The following is a 20,379-nucleotide window of genomic DNA, read 5'->3' as shown; positions in this document are numbered from 1 at the left end:
ACGTTCCGGGATGTGCACGCATCGGGCACTTCGTAATGTTGAAAATAAACGGCCAATCTACAAGCGTATTTAATTTTAGAAGCGTTTACAAAAATGTATTTATAATATTCTGACAAAATGGACGATTTTTTTAATGAAAAGTTTTATACGACTAGAATATGTATGGGATTTAAATCGATTTAATTCGCATTACAGTCTTTTTTCCATATGTTTTAACGAGTTCACTTTGCGATTTAGTTTAATCATAAAAATAATTTCTTTTTTTCTGCAATGTGTTATCTCGTTTTGCTACGTGCCCTACTTGCAATTTGTTTCAAAATACACAGAGAATTTTCACGGTTGATGCAGTTCTTATCAAAATGTCGTTTGTACACAAAAACAGCAGATGGCTGTTCAAACTGTGATCACAACATTTTAACTATTGTGCGCAAGTCATTTTAAGGCCCTTATATGCAGCAAATTGACAAACACAAGTTGAGGCCCTTTCTTTGGGTGTGTATATTGCGACTGCACAATCGACGTTGATAAGAGCACGTTATCAGTTTGACACAAAGAGCGTCTTATCAAACATGTTAATTCCGTTTGATTTCGGTTGATAATTAGTCTTTATTGTTGCTGTAATTAGTAAGCAACTTGCGGATAATTAATTAAAAAGCACAAAATCGATTAAAATAGTCAACTTGCGAATATTCGAATGCCAACTCTGCTATTGGCGATTCAATCAAATATTCGAATAGTTTTGCCATCCCTAATTAATAGCCTCAGTGACCTTGAGCCCAGTGACCTCAAACCTCTTCAAAAGGTAGAGATCCATGCAAGGTACCTATATGGCAAATATGTAAGAGATCGGTAAAGTATTGAAGGCCCAATGAGAAACTGTTTGAAAACTGTGACGGAAAATCTATTATTAGCCTCGGTGACCTTGAGCCCAGTGACCTCAACCTCATCAAAAGGTAGAGGTCCATGCAAGGTACCTACATGCCCCAAATATGAAAGAGATCGGTAAAGTAACAAAAGCATGACAAAAAATCTATTATTAGCCTCGGTGACCTTGACCCCAGTGGCCTCAAACCTCATCAAAAGGTAGAGGTCCATGCAAGGTACATACATGCCAAATATGAAAGAGATTGGTAAAGTATTGAAGGTGCTATGAGAAACTGTAACAAAAGTGTGACGGAAAAATCTATTATTAGCCTCGGTGACCTTAACCTTGACCCCAGTGACCTCAAATCTCATCAAAAGGTAGAGGTCCATGCAAGGTACGTAAATGCCAAATATGAAAGAGATCGGTAAAGTATTGAAGGTGCTATGAGAAACTGTAACAAAAGTGTGACGGAAAAATCTATTATTAAACTTGGTGACCTTAACCCCAGTGACCTCAAACCTCATCAAAAGGTAGAGGTCCTTGCAAAATACGTACACGCTAAAAATGAAAGAGATCGGTACAGTATTGAGGGTGCTATGAGAAACTGTAACAAAAGTGTGACGGGAAAATCTATTATTAGCCTCTGTGACCTTGACCCCAGTGACCTCATCAAAAAGTAGAGGTCCATGCAAGGTACGTACATGCCAAATACGAAAGAGATTGGTAAAAAATATAAGGTGCTATGAGAAACTGTAACAAAAGTGTGACGGAAAATCTATTATTAACCTCAGTGACCTTGACCCCAGTGACCTCAAACCTCATCAAAAGGTAGAGGTCCATGCATGGTACCTACATGCCAAATATAAAAGAGATTGGTAAAGAATTGAAAGCGCTATGAGAAACGGTAACAAAAGTGTGACGGAAGTAAGGAAGTATGGAAGTAAGGACAAACTGGCAACTATATGCTCCGCCGAAATGTTATTTCGGGGAGCATAAAAATAAATAAAATTAAAGGCAAAACTACATTTTAACTTTTATCTTCGATAATAAATGCAAAGCATTGTTAAAATGTCATAATTTTAAGGCACACTTATGGCTATCACACTCTGTACTGCTAACACAATCAAGTACAAAGTACCAAGTAGTGAAACACAAGTAAAATGCTAAAATCATTTCATCAATGACTGGCCTTTAATTGATACAATTAATGCCCATTTTAAAACAAGTTAATTACACACAACCATGATATTAATAGATAAACACTGCTACAATTTTCTTCACAAATAATGAAGATTCATTTTTTTTCCTGTGAAGCAACGTCCTGCGTGGTTGATCAAATGTAATTTGGGAAAAAAAACAATACCATTTAGGAACTATGGTTGTAACACTATTTCCAACTTGTGTTTTCTTTTAATCATGCAAATACTAAAAAATTCACACAATTTAGTTAAGTAAGGATAGCAGTGGCTTGTGCATTGTATTTTTGTGCGTACAATAATTGAGTAGCATGTTTTGCCCTGTTTTGTGTGGGCAGTTGGCATCTTACTTTGAGCTAGGGACTGAAGGAATTTGACAAGAAATTATCTCCTGGTAATGTTTCTTAATTATCATTTTTGGTATAAAAAGTGCAGTAGTATTAAGTTGGTACTTAGTAATTTAATAACAGCCAACACCCATTTTTTATTCTTTGTAAATGTTTGATTACAGCAATACAGGACATTAAAATCAAAAACGTTCTAGGTAAATAGAAAATACCAAAACTTTTAATGTAAATAAAATCTACCAAACACTCTCAAGGTTAATACAATCTACCAAACACTCTAGGTAAATACAAACTACCATACACTATAGGTAAATACAAACTACCAAACACTCTCAAGGTAAATACAATCTACCAAACACTTTAGGTAAATACAAACTACAAAACACTCTAGGTAAATACAAACAACCAAACACTTAAGGTATATACAAACTACCCAACACTCTCATGGTAAATACAAACTACCAAACACTCTAGGTAAATACAAACTTCCAAACACTCTAGGTAAATTCAAACTACCAAACACTGTGGGTAAATACAAACTACCAAATACTCTAGGTAAATACTAACTACCAAACACTCGAGGTAAATACAAACTACCAACATGTTCTAGGAAAATACAAACTACCAAAACTTTCTATTTAAATACTAACTACCAAAAATTGTGTGGTAAATAAAGACTACCAAACAATTTCTAGGTTAATACAAACTTCTGATAGAAGAATTTACATGATTGGGTTATAAAAAAGATTTTAAATTAAAAAAAAATGACAAGAAAAAATGAACACAATACCAAGAACTATAAGTACCATAAGAGGCAATCTAAAATGGTATAGGTAGCAATATATGAATGAGTGAATTAAAAATAAAAACAAAGAATAAAGTACTTTCTAAAAGACTAAAAAAAGAAATGTACATGAATTACAATTCTACATTAGCTGTAAAAATCACAACTGAGATCTGGTGAAAAAAATATCAATCCATGTATTGCACAATATTTCAATAACAAAAAACAAATGAATTTATTCTTTAAAACATAATACCTTAAGGAAGGGCCGTAAAAAAGAGAGGTAAAAAACTCGACTAGATTTCTTTGAGACTTGAAGTAAAATTTACATCTCTGAATCAAATATTGTTGACAAACTTGCCAACAGGTTCACAAAGCAAAACATGGCAGTAAAAAAAGGTTGACAATTTCACACGGTTACATATGACAACAAAATGAGGCAAGGTGGCAAAGTTGAATGCCTTATTCATCTTAAATAGATACGATACACAAAGCCTAATGTGTACAGGAACAGCTAGCACCCGACATCAACGTCTGAGACCAAGTGTAGACATAAAATGTAGAATTGAATGTCCATTTAATGTTCAAGGCAATTCTATCTAATATTCCTCCATGATACAATGTACTTTCAGATAATTACAAAGACAATAAACAAAACTTCCTTCCTGAATCGTCTCCTTAACAACGAAGGAGAAACAAGTCACAAACATGATCAAAGCAGGACAAAATCTAAATTTCTTAGCAATGCAAGTTTTGAACTGGAGCACAAGTATGTCAAAGTTATTATTTCAACAACTATATCTTAAATCATGTTGGAATTCAACTAGTTTGCATCCATTTTGATATGTGTCGTGTTCTGAGAAAACTGGGCATAATGCATATGCGTAAAGTGTCATCCCAGATTAGCCTGTGCAGTCCGCATGTTTTAAGCCCAGTTTTCTCCGAACGTGGCTCATATCTCAAGTTTTACGTAGGTATGATCAGATCAAGGCTAGGAAGCATGGGTGGGTGGACAGCCTGGGTCACAAAGTCGGACATGGCCTGGCGTATGGAGTTTGCTGCTCGTAGCATCTCGTCTTCATCAATACTCTGACTCGAGACAGGTCGACCTGCAACATATAATCAATAAATAAGTGAAGGTATTTACTACTTTGTTTGTGTACACAATACAAATTTAATGTTACATCCTTCAATGGCTGCATAAATATACTTCTGACATATGAAGAAACATTAAAGACATTATACATCTCAAACCATAAATGTTAAGCTTTTGGAATTGCATTTCCCATATGCTTCTGTTCATGAAAAAGAACTTGTTTGTATAACAGTATACTGCTCCTTGGTTAAAGCAACCTTGACATGAATGTTAATTTTGGCTAAGTGCCATTATTCTGAATTTGCAATTAATGAATTTGGCGTATTATTGAACTTGGCCAAGAATAATTTCAATTAAATTTGCCAAAGATCAGATGAAATGTTTTGGATCTAAGTAACAGAATGGAAGTCAATTTCAGATTAACCAATGTACCTTTCTATCTTAAATGGATTACAGAAAACCGTTGCAAATATTTGTTAATCTTGACATGGATTAAATTGATCATTTATTGATTAATACTTCAGCGTTTAAATAACAGCACACATAATGAATAATCCAATTATTTTACTTAAGATCCCTGGACAAAACAGACACACTGAATGGGTATTGAGCTAAGGTCAAGACACACTGAATGGGTATTGAGCTAAGGTCAAGACACACTGAATGGGTATTGAGCTAAGGTCAAGACACACTGAATGGGTATTGAGCTAAGGTCAAGACACACTGAATGGGTAGTGAGCTAAGGTCAAGACACACTGAATGGGTATTGAGCTAAGGTCAAGACACACTGAATGGGTATTGAGCTAAGGTCAAGACACACTGAATGGGTAGTGAGCTAAGGTCAAGACACACTGAATGGGTATTGAGCTAAGGTCAAGACACACTGAATGGGTAGTGAGCTAAGGTCAAGACACACTGAATGGGTATTGAGCTAAGGTCAAGACACACTGAATGGGTATTGAGCTAAGGTCATACCTAGACTTAGAATTGACTCGATTTCAATAAAACACACAAATCTGAGGTCACAAACAAAACAGACCAATTATTAATCCTTTTAAAATTGCATACCATTTCAAATGTTTGTATGAAAATACCATTGGTTTATTATACAGGTCAGCACTGTTTGTACTCACTGATTAGATAGGGTTTTCCAAAATTGTTGAAATCAAGATAAGCACTTTCTGTGTTAATTTCTTATGTGTTCCTATACTGTTTAATTATTACATAACGTAAGAAACACAGTTTGCATGAATTTTCTACCAACACTGGTAAAGAAGATACCATATGACAAATGAATTCCTATGCTGTGATACTACTTAATTACATACACTCATACATATACTGCGGGTATAACCTATATTTCTATACTGGTAAATGGAATATTATAAATCATATTCTGCTTTTATGTTCTTATACAGGTTAATCAAATAGCATAAGACCAATCCAGTTGTTGCTTTTATGTCCTTATACATGTTAATTTTAATAGCATATAACACATTCTGCAGCAACTGGCTAAATTCCTTTTCATGTAAATGAATTAGCATAAAACAAATTCTGCAGCAACATCATATGTTCTGTACAAGGTTATTTTCATTATTCAGAAGACTGTTTTTGCAACAATTAATATATACTTGTAAGACATACTATAGAACAAATTCTGCAGCAATGTCTTATGTTCCCATTATGGTTAAATACATACCATATGCAATTTTTTTACAATACTGATTAATTACGTAGCATAAATCATATTCTGAGGGAGTTTTCTATGCGCTTTACAAATAAATCACATACCATAAGACAAATTCAGCGGGAATTTCCTGTCAGCTTCATCCACAAGTGCCCTCAGTTCCGCCTCTTCTGCACTGAATTCATCGGAGCTCTTGGCTGGCGATGGTAGAGAGAACCTGCTGGGGCTCGTATCCAGGCAGTCAAGGCTGTCCGCTAGAGTTCTCTGCCTTGCTGGCGAGGGGGTGGGGCAAGTAGAGTAGGTGGGGTAAGTGGAGTGGGTGGAGTATGTGGTGTGGTTGGGGAATTTGGAATGGGTGGGGTATGTGGAGTGGGTGGGGAATGTTGAATGTGTAGAGTGGGTGGAGTAAGGTGAGTGAGTCAGGTCAAGGATGGTGAAATCTGGCTGAGGCATGCTTCCTGGAATAAACAGCAATCCACATTTACCGAACCGGTTGCTGGTGCATTTCATGTAGAATTTTCTTGCACATGCATGATTGATTAATGACCTTTACTATATAAATAAGGTAGATGGTTTGCTACTTTTTCTCTAGTTAACACAAAACTCCCACTCGATTTCAGCTCACAAAAACTCTGACTGGATTTCACAAGATGTGTCATAAAAATATATATTTTTAAAATCAACAGCACTGTTTAAGAAATCCAAACATTTCTTAGCGCTACATTATGTATATATTCCAAAAAACCAATTTTTAAACAACACATACTTAAAGGAGAGTTGTGTGAACTGCCAAACATTGCATCCCTGTGGAAACCAGAAACACTGATCAGCGGCACACTCAGATAGATGGGCGTGGTCTCATGTGGGAGGGGCTCTCGTATTGGCAGGTTATGGGTCTCCTAAAATCATCAACAACATCAATCACAACATCAATAATGTAAAGAGTTTAAGTACTTATAACTTTAATATAAAGAGACACTGAACTCTTGTTGATGAGCGACCCCCAAATAAGACAACATCAAAACAACAACAACAACAAAGTATTTCTAAAATAAATAACATTCACTATAAAATTAAAACTCTTATTCATGGAATAAGAAGTAGAGCAGGCCTTTTCCTTGCCATTTTGTAAAAAAATGCAATTTCAAAGTTGGAAATTTGGAAACAACTAAACAAAAATAGCTTTTTATAATAATTCAAATTAGAAGAAACAAAATAATATAAAATATATACAGAATATTACGCTAATCAATTGTTCCAATTGTATTCAGTCGAGTTGTTTGTGTGATGACGTATCACACGAGAGGCGGAGCCTCGAGTGTGATGCGAAAAAGCACAAGCAACGAGACTGAATACAAACTCTTGGAACAATTGGCTAGCGTAATATTCCTTTTATTATATACACAACTAACGAAAACAGTTAACAATTGTATTTAAGTTTATTTAAGACGCGTATAAATACAGTTTATGTAAATTACTGTGTAAACCTTTGAACCGGTAAAACACAGGATTCCGACACGCATACCTAAATGACATCAATAATCCAATGTTTAAAACAATTAAGTTGACAACTTTGATCCGATGTTTATAACAAAAGCGTTGAAACGATATGCACTTCCACTTCTATTCTAACATGTCTTTATCGAAACTTAGTTTAAACCACACTATTTTATTGTATTCCTATCGAAATTTACATTTATGCATGATAAACACTTATCCGAAAAACGTTCTGCATTCGTTTGTTTTAAACAAATAGTTTACTGTTAAAGCAAAACCACGTCCGACATGTCCTTAAATTCCAGAGAGTTTAAATAAAACTATACTTGTGTTTCATCACAGAAATGACGTCACACGATGTACTAGGTAATATTTTGCATAACATGTGGGTTTCCTATTTTCGGTGCGCGTAATGTGACGTCATTAAATGGGTAGAAGAAAGTAGTCCGGCTAGTATGGTAATACCGAATTGGAAACAGCGAGTAGCGTAAAACGGGATTCTTTATTTCAACGATTGATACAACCAGTATTTTGTTAAAAGCATTAAACAGGTATATAATATATACTTTTTTAGATTGAATTGAAATAAAATTCAGATCAACAATGATAACACAAAACTTTCTAAATGTTTATTTTTTTTTTCAAATTGAGATTTTTATAAATGACTGCCCTTTGAGAACAGGTCCATTCAACGGAACAATAGAAATACCAGAAAAAGGCTTTTAGACAGTTTAATCTTAAAATCATAAATAACCTTGTCCATATGCAAACGCAAAACAGGAAAAAAAAAGCTAAATAGCTATCTTCCTACCCGTAAGATTCGGTGAATGTGCCTCATGTCGAGCGTGGCATTTGGTGACGTTGGCTTGCTGTCAGAGAAGGAGGAAGATGGGTGACTGTCAAACAAGTCACTGCCCATATCCTCTTCTTCAATCTCCATCCGGCACAACTGCTCATTTAAAGCTCTTGACGTAGGAACAAAAGGAAACAAGCAAATTCGTTGAATTGATATCCCCCGCGAATATGCTTCTGGACACAAAAGTGTTATATTTGACACTCAAAAAAGCATTTTTGAAGATATGGCTCCGGATGGACGGAAAGACAGACGGACGGACAACGCCAAAACAATATCCCTCCGCCTATGGCGCGGGATAACAAGCAAATTCTTTGAATTGATATCCTCCGCCAATATGCTTCTGGACGGAAAAAGTTTTCTGGACGGATGGACAACTCCCTTTGACCTCAATGTTTGACCTTGACCTTAGCCCCTAGGATTATGGGTGTTGAATGTGAAGCACCCCCAGATGATTGAGTACAACTATGCCAAGTTTCATGGCTCTGGCTCATGTGTTAATGGAGATAAAAGCTGTAAGCTTATATTAAAAAGCATTTTTTCAAGATACAAAGGGTCATTAGTCCGTTATTAAAAGATGGTGTACAATGCCATTTGGTGTGCATCATCCTCTTATCCATATATATACTCATACCAAGTTTGAATGAAATCCCTCAAAGCACTTCCAAGAAATGGCTTCGGACAGACGAAAAGATGGACGGACAATGCCAAAACAACACACAGAGCGCAAACCATAAGTCCCCTCCGGTTTCGTCGGAAGGGGACTAATAATTAAGAGCTGCACTTTATTCTTCAGAAAAGTTGTAAAATAAAGAGTTAAGTTGCATATGATGTAGACTATGGAGTTTTTAAAAACGCAACTCATTTACCCTGAATTTGTCTTAACAATTTTTAAAAATCCTAGAGTATTTTTTCCAAAGAAAACTTGCAAAGTTTGGATTTGTTCAGCCAAATACAACTGTTAAACAGTGGATTTTTTTCCCCAACAAATTTTTTTTTCAAACAAACAATTTGTGACTTGGACAAGTTTTTAACAAGAATCTTGTAAGCCCCTGTAATGTCTCCACTAGACAACTTAAAACCTATAGTTTACGCTACATACAAATTGTAAGCCTTTGATTTATTCAATTAATTAAAACATGTTTTTAAAGCATAATGACATGGAAATCTTCTATAGACAGACTAGTTTCCACTTACTAGGGTGAGCAAGTAAACAAAGTGTTTGAGTGATACAAACAATTGAACCTGGCACCTGCAGTCACCATTTCTGCCACTCCAAATACAAGATTCAAAGCTCTAGCCCCCCCAAATTACCTGTTTTCTTCTTGCAGTTTTTCAATGACAGCATTGAGTTCATCTCTTTGTTTTTGAAGACCGTCATTCTTTGGAGATATGGGGGAAATATTCTCCTAAAGAAGGAATTACAATCAACAAATTATGATAACAGAAGGAAACTACAACAAACAACCTAGTATCACAAAATAACAGCAATCAATTTCTTGATCAAATTAAAGTATATTCTCAACTTTAGAATTTAGTTTGAAAAACTTGTTCCACTTGGTTGTTACAAATGTATTTCGAGTTTTAAGTGTGACTCAACCCTGAATTTGATGCAAGAATATTGAATCAGGTTTATGCTGTAAAGATAACACACGATAAATGGCAGATAATGGGTCTATGATAAAACGTGACTAACAAAAAATAACAAGAGTGCCAAACTGTCACAAGATACGCCCGTTCGAAGGTTTTGGACACCATGCTCAATGCTTGAAAGTGTCCTCAAGACCTAGTTATTGACCCGGCATGACCCATATTTGAACTTGACCTAGATATCACTTAGATGTAACATCTGACTAAATTTGGTGAAGATCAGATGAAAACTACTTCAATTAAAGAGCGGACAACATGCTTAATGCTTGAAATGCACTATGTGACCTCGTTTTTGACCCGGCATGACCCATGTTCGAACTTGACCTACATATCATCTAGACACAACTTCTGACCAAATTAGGTGAAGATCAGATGAAAACTACTTCAATTAGAGAGCGGACACCATGCTAAATGCTTGAAATGCACTAAGTAACCTCGTGACCTAGTTTTTGACCCGGCATGACCCATATTTGAACTTGACCTACATATCATCTAGACACAACTTCTGACCAAATTTGGTGAAGATCGGATGAATACAATTTGAATTAGAGTCCGGACAAAGTGGCGCCGTTGAAAATGCACTAATTGACCCTATGACCTAGTTTTTGACCCGGCATGACCCATATTCGAACTTGGCCTATATATCAACTAGATGCAACTGCTGACCAAGTTTGGTGAAGATCGGATGAATACAATTTGAAATAGAGTCCGGACAAAGTGGCCCCTTTGAAAATGCACTTATTGACCCTATGACCTAGTTTTTGACCCGGCATGACCCATATTCGAACTTGGCCTAGATATCAACTAGATGCAACCGCTGACCAAGTTTGGTGAAGATCGGATGAATACAATTTGAAATAGAGTCCGGACAAAGTGGCCCCTTTGAAAATGCACTTATTGACCCTATGACCTAGTTTTTGACCCGGCATGACCCATATTCGAACTTGGCCTAGATATCAACTAGATGCAACTGCTGACCAAGTTTGGTGAAGATTGGATGAATACAATTTGAATTAGAGTCCGGACAAAGTGATGACCAAATTTGGTGAAGATCGGATGAATACAATTTGAATTAGAGTCCGGACAAAGTGGCGCCGTTGAAAATGCACTAATTGACCCTATGACCTAGTTTTTGACCCGGCATGACCCATATTCGAACTTGGCCTATATATCAACTAGATGCAACTGCTGACCAAGTTTGGTGAAGATCGGATGAATACAATTTGAAATAGAGTCCGGACAAAGTGGCCCCTTTGAAAATGCACTTATTGACCCTATGACCTAGTTTTTGACCCGGCATGACCCATATTCGAACTTGGCCTAGATATCAACTAGATGCAACTGCTGACCAAGTTTGGTGAAGATCGGATGAATACAATTTGAAATAGAGTCCGGACAAAGTGGCCCCTTTGAAAATGCACTTATTGACCCTATGACCTAGTTTTTGACCCGGCATGACCCATATTCGAACTTGGCCTAGATATCAACTAGATGCAACTGCTGACCAAGTTTGGTGAAGATCGGATGAATACAATTTGAATTAGAGTCCGGACAAAGTGATGCCTTCCGCCCGCCGCCCGCCCGCCCGCCCGCCGCCAAGGGGTTTCACATAATACGTCCCGTATTTTATACGGGCGTATAAAAAATGTTTACATGCAAGAAACTAGACATTAATAAGTGTCATGATTTCATATGATATGATATATCCCAAGAGAAAAACTTTATTCAGAAAAATAAATCTTCAAATCATGGTTCCGATTTGCTCAATATTTTCTTACGCCAAATTACCTTATTATGTCAGAGTTCTAATAGTATTGGATATTTAATGGGCTTAAAAAACAAACAAATGTGACCAAATAGAAATTTTCTTTGCCATATGTTCTACTTTGTAGCCATAAGCTTATTTAACAAATGGCAGAGTAAGCCCTTAACCAATGACATCAACAAGAATATAGTTGATAGTTATTTGCTTTTGGTGTCATACCATGCATTTCTTTCTCAATAAAGTGAGACAATAAATATTTTGTGTACATTTTTTCATTTCTCTGACGAAATATTTGACCGTATTATCCGGAAAGCAAACACATTTTGATGTTGTAATTAGGTTAAAAACTCAACGATTCGGGGCAATGTTGATTTTCCATGAATATTCGTCATGAAAGACTGTCGTTATTTGTTGGGACTGCTTAAGGAATATTGACTTTAGCTATTTTGGTTTGTTTTTTTTTGACCACAGCAGAAATAAGGCATAAATTAACCTACATACAATGTGGTACAGGCTTTGACAAAATTAAAAGCTCATGTTTACCAATTGGAAACACAATGTACAAATAGACTTCTGCCCCTAAAAATGTTAAATGAAGTAAAAGTGTTTTAAAATCGAATGGATGGCTTTTATGTATACCTTTTTGTCTTCTCTTTTTATTTCAAAATGGTAATGCATTAGGAAAAATTCACGGCATTTTGACTTAAACTGAGAAATTAGTTTTGTTGTTTTGCTAAAAATGCTTCAACATTGATAATTTAAGTGTTTTCAGTATTATATTTACTAAGGTTGGACTTTCAAAGCTGGATGGGTGATGGACACAAATGTTGAGATCTTAGAAATATAATAATATTTTTTTGTTGGAACCTTTAATTGGGAATTTTAGGTCCAATTTGGAAAAAATATACACCTTTTTCTATTGGGAATGGTGCTGAATACCGAACCCAATTTTGAACAAAAAACACACTGAAATTAATGAATAAAAGGACAAACACAAAAAAAGAAACTCCTGCTCCTACATTATTAATATATTCTCACCTTGAACAGTGTGACATTGGGTATATGCAAATTGTGTATGGGGGTTGTCTGCACCGATGCCTCTCGTTTCTCTATTTCTGCCAGTCGCTGAGCAGTCTGGGAAATATTGGCATGAATATCAACACCACTCTCTTCTTTACCTGGAGACCTAGAAGCACATAACATATAATTAATAATTCTACCAGAAGTGTAACAACAAGGTGAAAAAGTCAAGGTAGCTACTGAAAGATAATTTTAATGTCTGAATTGCTTTAAAAATGGGGTATATTCTTCAAAACAAAACTGATACATTTGGATGAATCAGATGGTTTTGCTCATAACATATAGTTCATATGGTTGACCAAGACAAACTTAAGTTTGAACTGAAATATTTTGTGAGTAAAAAATGTCAGAGTATTGATTTAGTGATAGGGAAAAGTCTCCTAAACAAAGAAATACATTAAAGTTTTGCTAAATCCCAGTTTAATGAATAAGGAATAATTAGTTTCCACGCATAAGAAACGTCCGTTCAAGCACAGAAAAAAAGTAGTAATTATTTATGCCATAGGACTAAAGCCTTGTCACGTTAAATGAGGTGATAACGCTTGCTTTTACAAATGCTCCCAACAACAGAAAGGCAATATAAAACAACGCCATCTCACCATGCCATATTGGTGTACTGATTATCGGCCTCAATGGGTAGATATTTGATACAAGATTTCCTACGCTGTTTGCGACTCAAATTATTCTTCAAAGTCTTCACGAAAGCTGCTGTCTCATCTTTTGCAGTTGACTATAATAAGAAGTTTGAATGGTCTATACATGTATATCAATTGTTTCAGTATTGTTATTCTATCAATACTACCACTGGGTATAATTGTTTCAATTTTTAATAAATATTTCCATTATTTTAAGAGAAGGTAATTTTGGAAGATTTGCTAGTCCAAGCAATTTTAGTAATTCAAGACAAGGTCCATGTTTGGGAGAACATCTCACTGTTTATTGTTTAGAATAATATTTGTATGATATAAAAAGCTTTATCAATTCATCTATGTTAACTCAGTATAAACCTATTAATTTTAGCTTGATGGCATCTAAATCAATATGCTTTTAGAGACCCTTTCGAGTTCATTCTTGGGAAGAACCAGTACTTGGTGTCTTTAGTGTACATCTAAAGACTGCTAAAAACAATCTAGGAAATTTCCTTTTTCTGTTTCCTGAATAAATTCAGTTTTAATAGGACACTGTAATCAATTATGACATATTTAAAATTTGTGTCATATTACTATTATATACAATGCTCTTTTTACAGGCAAACCAATTAAGATGTGAAAACACAACATTACATAAAGATAAAACATTAAATTGAAAGGAAATAGATTGGTTTCGGTAGAATATATTTTTTTATTAGACATTATTCATTTTACATGTATACTTTATTTTGTTGCTGTGACTATCACCACAATATTAACTTCTGATCTTTTGGGAAAAAAATCAATATTATGTAAAAAAACAAAACAAATATCCTTTTTATAAATATAGTCAAATGAAAACTGTTTTCATGTGTTTCACATTCATGAGCAATCAAGTCTTAAAACATCTTACATTGGTGCAGTACTCCTGCGTCGGGTGTTTGGATTTGTGGCTCTTCTTCGTTTTGCCAGTAAAGAAACATGACTGACACAGGCTAAAGTTGAAGCATTTCAAACACTTGTACCTGAAATTGTGATAAACATTGTCTAATCAAAATCCTATTGTCACTTTAACAAAGGTTTTACAAAAATTATCTATGTTTTGGAAAAAAACAGCATCTATGTGTACATTATGTGGCAATCATCATGAAAATTTAGCTATCAAAGTTATGAAACTCTTGTGTAGCTATTTTTAACTTGTCACTGTTTATAATCAAATATTTATCATGCCTGGCATTTTAAGAAGCTTAGTTACATTTTGTTGCATGAATATCATCAGAAATTACAAGCAGCAAAAAATCATCAAGCCTATTATCACATTAAACGTGAAATCTTTTTTAACATAAAAGCAAACATCAAGTTCAAAATAAATGAATGTCCTAAGCATGATTTCTTACTGATAATAAGGAAACAAATAACATCCCCAGATGAATGTGCTCTTTTTTTACTGTACAACTTAAACATATCCAGATTCATGTATTGAAATAAGATTTTCAGAAGTAAATGTTGTCAATTGAGGTCAATTTCTTAATACCAAACATGCAAAATAGATGCAATAAAGATAATTACAAAAGGATAAAAAATAATGTTCTTATCAATTTGTAACTTTTTACTCAACTGATTCCTGTAAAAAATCTACTACCTGAAGCCTTTCATTGGGTACGTCTTACAGACTGAACATTTCACAGCATGCTCCACTGAAACAAAAACAATGGTGGAAATTATTAACCATGTGACGGGAAATATTAAGAGATATTCAGAACAATACCCCACATCTTCTTGGTTCCGCATCATTCTGTGCCAGATGTGGAATAATCAATCATCTTTCGTCTATATACTTGTTTTTTCTGTCGAACGATAGATCAAAGATAATTTAAATGTTTAACTCTGGATTTCTCCATCTGCTGCAATGGACAATTTGTTTCTGATGAGTTCATTTATCACTATTTCCAAAACATTTTTTCAAGCAATTGACACTGTACAAAGTTGGAGGATTTTGCCCCTATTATTGAACCTCTTTCCTAACAAACGCTTATCATTTCAATTCGTTGAATTAATATCCCCCGCCAAATAATTGTTTATGGATGGTTGCAAATCCCTTGATGTACGGTATAATCATAGAAAAATAATTACATGTAGGGTAGTTGTTTTTATGCATTCCAACTCTCCACATTGATATCTATCCACCCATGAAGTTTCATGTTGAAATCTTGATGCGTGTCTGAGATATAGCCTTGCAAAGTTACACCATACAATAACAACAATGGGCAACAACTCTTAGTTAAGAAAGTGAACGTTTATGGTTCTTGAGCACGGCACTTCTTTCCATTTATTTCTACACACCCAATAAGTGTCATGTTGAAATGTTGTAGCGTATGTGAAATATAACCCTGAAAAGTTCCATCATACAAAAACAACAAAGGGCAATAGCTCTTAACAAAGTGAAGGGTTATGGTTTTCAAGCATGACACTTCTCTTTATTAATACCAATACACCCAAGAAGTTTCATCTTGCATTGTATCTGAGATACAGCTGGATAATTATATCATGTTTAAATGACATACATTTATACATGAACACAATACTGTTGCAGCAATCTGAAAACATAAATATAATTAAATACAAAATCTGCTCAAATGTAATTTTTACAACTATTTTTACAAATGCTTTGAATTAAATCCAACATGTTACGTTAAACTTTTATTTTGGTTTGATGCAGTAATTTTGGAAACAATTTGTAAAAAAACACACAAGCAAAGGTGTCTGGATTTGTAATATACAACCTTAGATTTCTTTTTAATTTGCTTTTTTCATGAGTTTATAAAGAAACAGCTGTTGCCAAATGAAAATTGTGTATGCAAAATTTGCTGATTTGTAGCTTTTTGATAATAAGGCAAATGGCAGCGTAGGCCCCGTGAGGATACCAACAGTGACTGTACCATTTTGACAGGCAATTAGTCTATGCATGGTAGGCAGCCACACAAGAGTCTGGGGTTCCTTCAGTAGCCAACGGTAGAACACTTCCTCTGTAATACCACCACTGTTAGCACCCTGTAACAGTTCATGAAATACCTGGTGTGATGTTGGAAATACCTCACTCTCCTCCCCCTTACTGATTTCATTGGACGCCTAAGTCTATTCATTATACATTAGAAACATTTCTGAAGCAATCATGACTCTTAAAAGGGGCTAATCATCTGAAATGAGGAGAAATAACAACCTGGTATATACAAATATATTAATCTTCCCTATTTTAAAATGATAGTTCAGATGCCCAAGAATTGATGCACCAAAGTTGTAAGTTGTTAAGGGCTGCAATTTGTGCGATTCCTAGACTTAAGCAATCACATACAATTCTAAGAATGATCAGATTATTAAAAGACACATGCAACGAGATTTTGGACTAGATTTTGACTCTGTAAATTGCTCTGAACAGATTTTAAGGCATGGTCTTAAATTCTGAAGATTGTCAAACAGTGTACATATGTTCTTAGTGAATGCTATAGGCATATTAAATTTTAGCCAAAGTTCAGTTACAACTAACTGTTAAATAAATAAATATCAGTTACAACTAACTGTTAAACAAGCAAATTCGTTGAATTGATATCCCCCGCCAATATGCTTCTGGACACAAAAGTGTTATATTTGACACTCAAAAAAGCTTTTTTTCAAGATACAAAGTGCCATAACTCTGTTTTTAACAGATGGTGTACAATGCCATTTGGTGTGCATCTTATCCATATATATACTCATACCAAGTTTCAATGTAATCCGCCAAAGCACTTCCAAGATATGGCTCCGGACACAAAAGTGCTGGACAGACGGAAAGACGGACGGATGGACGGACAACGCCAAAACAATATCCCTCCGCCTATGGCGGGGGATAATAAATAAATACCAATTTTAAATTGAATTTTTATTGAGTTAAGTACATGCATCCAATGATAACGTCACTTTTGAATATACTAGACGTTTTATTTAACACATGTGACATTTAGGGTTGGCAAGCAAACTTTCAGACTGCAGTTTGGACAGAAACTATGACCAAAATAAAGAGTCATTTACCATTTGAAGGCAGCTAGTTATGGCCGGTTCTGTAGATCTTCCAAAGGCCAAACTTTCGTGCAGAAATTCAGGCAGCTGTAATGACAATGTCAAGGCTAAAGGATTACTAAAGCAACTAGAGCTTTGTCACAGACGTGACGAATACCCCCACATGCCACATTGACACAGAATTTGGCATGTTGTCTTCACAAAAAACAGTTTAAAACAAGAGCTGTCTCCATAGGATGACATATGCCACCGGTAAACACTTTGATAGAAATTATGAGCATTTTTTCCAAACCTAAACGCATTTTTTTAAAGCTAAATGCGGACCCTAAGTTCAAGGTCAAGGTCAATGGGGTCAAAATTTGTGTTGGTATAGAGAGGCTTTGTCCATATACACATGCATACCAAATATGAATGTTACATCTGAATCGACAGAAAAGTTATGAGCATTTTTCGAAACCAAAATGTAAAGTGTGACGGACAGACGACAGACAGACAGACAAGTGCGATCACTGTATGCCCTCCTTTGGGGGCATAAAATGTTTATAATGCACTAAGTGACCCTTTGACCTTGTTTTTGACCTGCCATGACCCATGTTTGAACTTGGCCTAGACATCATCTAGATACAACTTGAATTACTCCTTAGCAAGAAGCTCTGATAAAAACTACTTGAATTAGAGAGTGGACACCATGCTCAATGTTTAACACGCACTAAGTGACCCCGTGACCTAGTTTTTGACCCAGCATGACCCATATTCGATCTTGACCTAAACATCATCTAGATACAACATCTGACCAAGTTTGGTGAAGATCGGATGTAAACAACTTGAATTAGAGAGCGGACACTTTATACCGACCGACCGACAGACAGACCGACAGACAAGCTCACTCCTATATACTCCCCTAATCTTTGTTTGTGGGGGTATAATAAGGCCTTCTCAAAGGGCCTTTAATCAAATGGGTTCTTGTGGCTTTTGACCCTTTATCACTAAGATACAAATTTTGACACATTTGCAGTCCCTTAGAAAATTACATTTAATTAAATACCTTTCTTACTAAATTTAAGTTATAAAGGCTTCATTTCGAACCCTTAGTTACTGATGAGAAGCAAACAGCATAACACCTGAACAAACTACAACGGAAGTGATGAAAGACTACATAAGCAATACATACAATTTAAATTGAAATAAAAACAATGGTGCCACATTGTACCAAAATACACGCCTTTAAATGTATGGGTTACATCGATCAGATTAATTTGTTGCAAAAATGTTGGCACAGTAAAACACAACAAGAAAATAAATGCAATCAATCAAGGTTTTCAATGTCTTACTTATTTATTGACATACATTAAAATAAATGCAACAATAAATATTGTCTCCTACCTGCTCCACCATTGTCAGAAATTCCACCATTTTGAGATATTTTTTTGGGGGGGGGGGGTTGCCATAGCAACCACAATTTTTGACGTAGGAACGAAATGAAATGACGCGCATAATGTCCATATTGCCATCTATCCATGTTGCAAGTTTGATGAAAAAATATTAAAAACTTTTAAAGTTATCGAAGGATCCAGAAAACCACCATTTTCAGCAGTATTTCTAGTCTATTTGTTGCCATAGCAACCAGAATTTTTGACGTAAGAACAAAATGAAATGACGTGCATAATGTCCATGTTGCCATCTATCCATGTTTCAAGTTTCATGAAAAAATATTAAGAACTTTTAAAGTTATCGCAGGATCCAGAGAAGTTTGACAGACAGACAGACAAACAGCGCAAACCATAAGTCCTCTCTGGTGAAACCGGTAGGGGACAATAATAAGCTAACGTTGACAAAAAGATAACAACACGCAAAATATCAGCACAATAGTCATCTCCATCAAACCCAAGTTATTTAGCAAAAACCAAATTCTATTTGAGGTAACCATGGCCTTGCTCTGTATCAAACTGGACCCAATGTATTCTCAAGCTAGATCTGCCTGTAAGCTACCAACACGATTTCCAACAATAAGCATTCAGTGGCCATGACCTTAACATGACTGGCTGAGCATGAATTCTTAGATTGGTTATGGTAGGCAAATGTTAGCAATATAAACACAACATTTTAGCATAATTCCATCATGCAATTTTTTTTTCTGGGTAAATTATTGCTTTGTTTTTTCGCAAAAAAGACCTTCTTATGACTGACACAACCTGCAATATCGAGCTAGGTCTGCACAAATTTCAGAGCAATAATTCTATACACGCTCAAGTTAGAGTGGAAAATCTAAATTTAAAGCAACAGTGACTCAGTAAACTGACTCATTTCATACTCGATCCTAAACTAGGCTTGCAGGTAATCTGCTTACTTACAGAATCTCAGTGTAATACCTTCTTTTAAACTTAGGTCATTGTGTCAGGGCTTTTTTTAAGCGGATGCCCGCTCGCCCGTGCCGGGTTAAAATCGTCGCGGGCAAGTGATTTTCCAAAGTAGATAGTCAGCCTGACCAGTCCGTTTCTTATTAGCATAATTGTGGTATTTTTTAAATATTTATTTTGCGTTGACTAAGCCAATCTAAACGCTCAAAACAAGTTCTACTCGGCAGATGTTTAAACTTTCAACATGGCGGACGGTAGCGTCCAGTCGATCTTTTCTATTTTTAATAAAAGTAACGCGAAACACTCAAAGAAACAAACCAAAACAACCAAAAAACAAAGGAAGAGAAAATATGAAAATGAATCACGAAAGTGCAACTTTCAAACATCGTCGCTTGATGAATTTCCATGGCTTGAATTTGATAAAGAGTCGCGATTGATGAAATGCAAGATTTGTCTCAAATTTGAAAACAACGGTAGTTTTGTAACAGGTTCACATTTTTTTCGAAAAGATTCTGTTAAA

General features: G+C 35.3%; 1 protein-coding gene across 1 annotated transcript in view; it reads right to left on the bottom strand.

Annotated features, from left to right (window-relative positions):
• Positions 1 to 4,155: 4,155 nt before the first annotated feature.
• The window catches only part of LOC127874157 (dystrophin-like), a 28,611-nt gene continuing 12,387 nt past the window's right edge, over positions 4,156 to 20,379 (bottom strand). The window contains exons 8-18 of the mRNA XM_052418347.1: positions 17,515 to 17,589; positions 16,389 to 16,500; positions 15,092 to 15,146; positions 14,363 to 14,474; positions 13,420 to 13,550; positions 12,779 to 12,926; positions 9,640 to 9,734; positions 8,284 to 8,437; positions 6,742 to 6,874; positions 6,080 to 6,433; positions 4,156 to 4,301 (exon numbers count right to left, since the gene is read on the bottom strand). Coding sequence (XP_052274307.1) covers positions 4,159 to 4,301; positions 6,080 to 6,433; positions 6,742 to 6,874; positions 8,284 to 8,437; positions 9,640 to 9,734; positions 12,779 to 12,926; positions 13,420 to 13,550; positions 14,363 to 14,474; positions 15,092 to 15,146; positions 16,389 to 16,500; positions 17,515 to 17,589 — 1,512 coding nt within the window. The 3' untranslated portion in view covers positions 4,156 to 4,158. The remainder of the gene's footprint in view (positions 4,302 to 6,079; positions 6,434 to 6,741; positions 6,875 to 8,283; positions 8,438 to 9,639; positions 9,735 to 12,778; positions 12,927 to 13,419; positions 13,551 to 14,362; positions 14,475 to 15,091; positions 15,147 to 16,388; positions 16,501 to 17,514; positions 17,590 to 20,379) is intronic.

Source organism: Dreissena polymorpha, chromosome 3 (assembly GCF_020536995.1).
Source record: "Dreissena polymorpha isolate Duluth1 chromosome 3, UMN_Dpol_1.0, whole genome shotgun sequence".
Taxonomy (NCBI): Eukaryota; Metazoa; Mollusca; class Bivalvia; order Myida; family Dreissenidae; genus Dreissena; species Dreissena polymorpha.
The sequence above is the reverse complement of the archived record's forward strand: the minus strand, read 5'-3'. Positions and strand labels throughout refer to the sequence as shown.